The sequence below is a fragment of the Aphanomyces invadans genome (assembly GCF_000520115.1).
Source record: "Aphanomyces invadans strain NJM9701 unplaced genomic scaffold supercont1.68, whole genome shotgun sequence".
NCBI classification, from domain to species: Eukaryota; Oomycota; class Saprolegniomycetes; order Saprolegniales; family Verrucalvaceae; genus Aphanomyces; species Aphanomyces invadans.
In genome coordinates, this window is record NW_008580213.1 from 107,977 (window position 1) to 110,577 (window position 2,601).

A 2,601-nucleotide genomic window follows, 5' to 3' on the forward strand; every position below is an offset into this window, starting at 1 on the left:
GGGCGGACTCCATGACGGCGGATCGTGCGAAAGTGGTCCTGGTTGTCGATCTTCGTCTCTTGAAAGAAAACACATTGGGTGATGGTGGATCCCAATACTTTGGCAGGAGCGTCGGAGATTTTGATAAAGCCGTTGATGTTGCAGGTTGTGATGGAGATCGAGGGAGCAGGCGCACCCTCGATCTCCGAGGGTGGGGGGAGCGACAAGCTTAGCCGCTCGAAGTGGCAACATCGTCGGACCACAGGTCGTCGAGGCTGCGGTGGACCAGGGTGCTCACCGATGCGTCAAACAGGATCTGGTTGGACGCATCCATGTCCAGGGTACCATGGGAGTCGATCGTTTTCAGCCGATCCATATCACGCACCCAGTAGAGGAGAAGCGTAGTTGTAAGATCGTCTCCCATGTAGGCGTCACCTTCCACGTTGCCGTCCGTGCGTGCCTGGACTGAAGCTGAGGTAGCAGCTGACGATAGGAGCGCTCGCGTACGGTCCCAAACGATGGATCCCAGAGGAGAGTGTAGAAGCACAGATTTAAGCGTGCATGAAGCGAGGAATCGGTCACATCCACGTGCAGGGAGTGAGAAGACAGGTGATGATGTAGCAACGCAGAGGGCAGAATCACTCGCGTAGTACATGGGTGCCACGGAGGCCAGAACGATTTCCCCAAGGGCCAACACACTTTCCGCATCCAGCGCCAGTACCATACATTCATCGCCATCGTGAAGAGCGACGTGATCTGTTACATTGGCCGTGCTGAGAAGCATGGCAAAGTCGTCGTCAAGAGCGGGGATTGAGAATTTGTGGCCGAAAACATTCGCGTACAGTTTGTAGAACGGGGTCGTAGATCCCCATGTCGCTCGCAACCAACGACACACCAGGCGGAGGCGGATCAATTGGACGAGTTGGGTGGGGTCGGAGGACGCAAGAGAGAGTAGTTGGCGACTAAACTCGATGGGATGGGCCTCAACATCACGTTGAATCCAGTCGGCCACACCATTTTGGATGTACGTGGCTAGGTCCAAGGTAGTGGAGCCACGGGCGGCGATACAGTGAGATTCGAATGAGGCCTGCGCCTCCTGGGACGAGCGATCCATCGTTGCAAATTCCTGCAGGATGGCGTCAAGCGGCATTTCAATGCGAACGGCCGTGCCCTTCACGATTTTGGTGCCGCTGACGAAGGTTGAGGGTGGGGTTGAGGTAGGGGCATCTGGGGATTCGAGGATTTGGGGGACGACGATAACGTCCTTGCCATTGGAAGCGGACAACTGAACAGGAGTCACCACGACATGCTGGCGTAGGACGTCAAACACGTTCGTCGAGACCCAGGGACGCCCGGGAGTGCTAGGAGAGGAGGGAGCTCCGCGGGTAACACGAGTCCACGCCGCGGGTGGGGGAGTTACAACACACTGTGGCTTGGGGGAACCGGTCGTGCGGGGTGAGGGGGACACGCCTGGGGGTGGCGGAGTCGGTGGACGAACAATCTTGCGCTCACGGGCCGCAATATCCATGTCCGTACGCTGAAGGGGCTGCTTGTGGTTGTACCAACCTTTTCCGTAGACACGGTGGCAACGACCCAGCAGAATAATCTCGTCGATAAGTCGACCGTTAGATCTAAACAGGGACGGCGCATCGGCCGTGGCAAACGTCAAGCGGTAGCGGGACGTTTTTGCACCCTGCAGCGCCAAAACCTGTGTGTACGCGCCCGCGATAGGCGGGGCACCCCACGCAGCGAGGATACACCAGAGGTGCCGTTCAGCCGCGCGATCGTGGGCAAAGTCAAGTATGTCGACGTGAAACCCATCCATTGCGTGGGCGGCCTCCACAAGGAATGTTTGCTGTCCGTCTTTGACAGGCAGCTTGAATGAGACGCCGGTCAGGGCGTCAATGGCGCGGAACGATGCGAGGCCCAGAACCAGTTGCTGGTTGGCCAGGTCCTTTCGAAGTTGGATGAGCTCAGCCAATGAGGAGCCGACATTGGCCTGGTGGTTGTCGAAGAGCACGGCCTTCAGGGCCTTGCCCTCGTCGATCTGCGCGGTGAACGCGCCAGTCGGGATACGGACATATCCAACGATGGCGCGGTTCGAGTCCCGGCGAAGAGGCTCGAAGGCATCGAAGAGTTCGCCGCCACTGGCGGACCCGGTGGCCAGAAGATCCAGGACGGGTTGCAACTCAGCCATCGTGGGTCGGTGGTATCCGATGTCGCTCTTCGACCTGATCGCGTCGGCTTGGCGCCGTTGTTCGCGCTGGAAGGACCACACGTCGTCGCCATCGTGGGCGGGAACACCAGGGGCGCCAGGAGCGGGGGGGGCGCGTGGTGGAGAGGGCTCACGAGCAGCGTCCGCGCGGGCACGCGCCGCAGCAAACGCGGGAGTACGAGGACGTGCAGTGGCCGGAGCGGCCGAAGACACAAGGTCTGGAAGCTGGAAGGCGACGCGACTGACTACGCTGGTAGTCGTGGCAGCGTGGGTTGGTTTGGCAAGATCGGTGGGGATAGACATACTTGCAGGGTTGTAGGCGGCTTGCGTACGGGATGGCAAATAGTAGTCTTCCCTAGTAGTCTAGTTGTCAAAGGGTGCCATTATCTTGAATATCAAGCTAAACT

The 2,601-nt window shown here is 58.9% G+C and overlaps 1 protein-coding gene across 1 annotated transcript; it reads right to left on the minus strand.

The window, feature by feature from the left end:
• Positions 1-208: 208 nt before the first annotated feature.
• H310_14395 (hypothetical protein) lies at positions 209-2,497 on the minus strand (the record flags this gene model as incomplete). Its single annotated transcript, XM_008882251.1, has 1 exon — positions 209-2,497. The coding sequence occupies one exon, from the start codon at positions 2,495-2,497 to the stop codon at positions 209-211; it is 2,289 nt and encodes a 762-aa protein (XP_008880473.1).
• Positions 2,498-2,601: the final 104 nt, after the last annotated feature.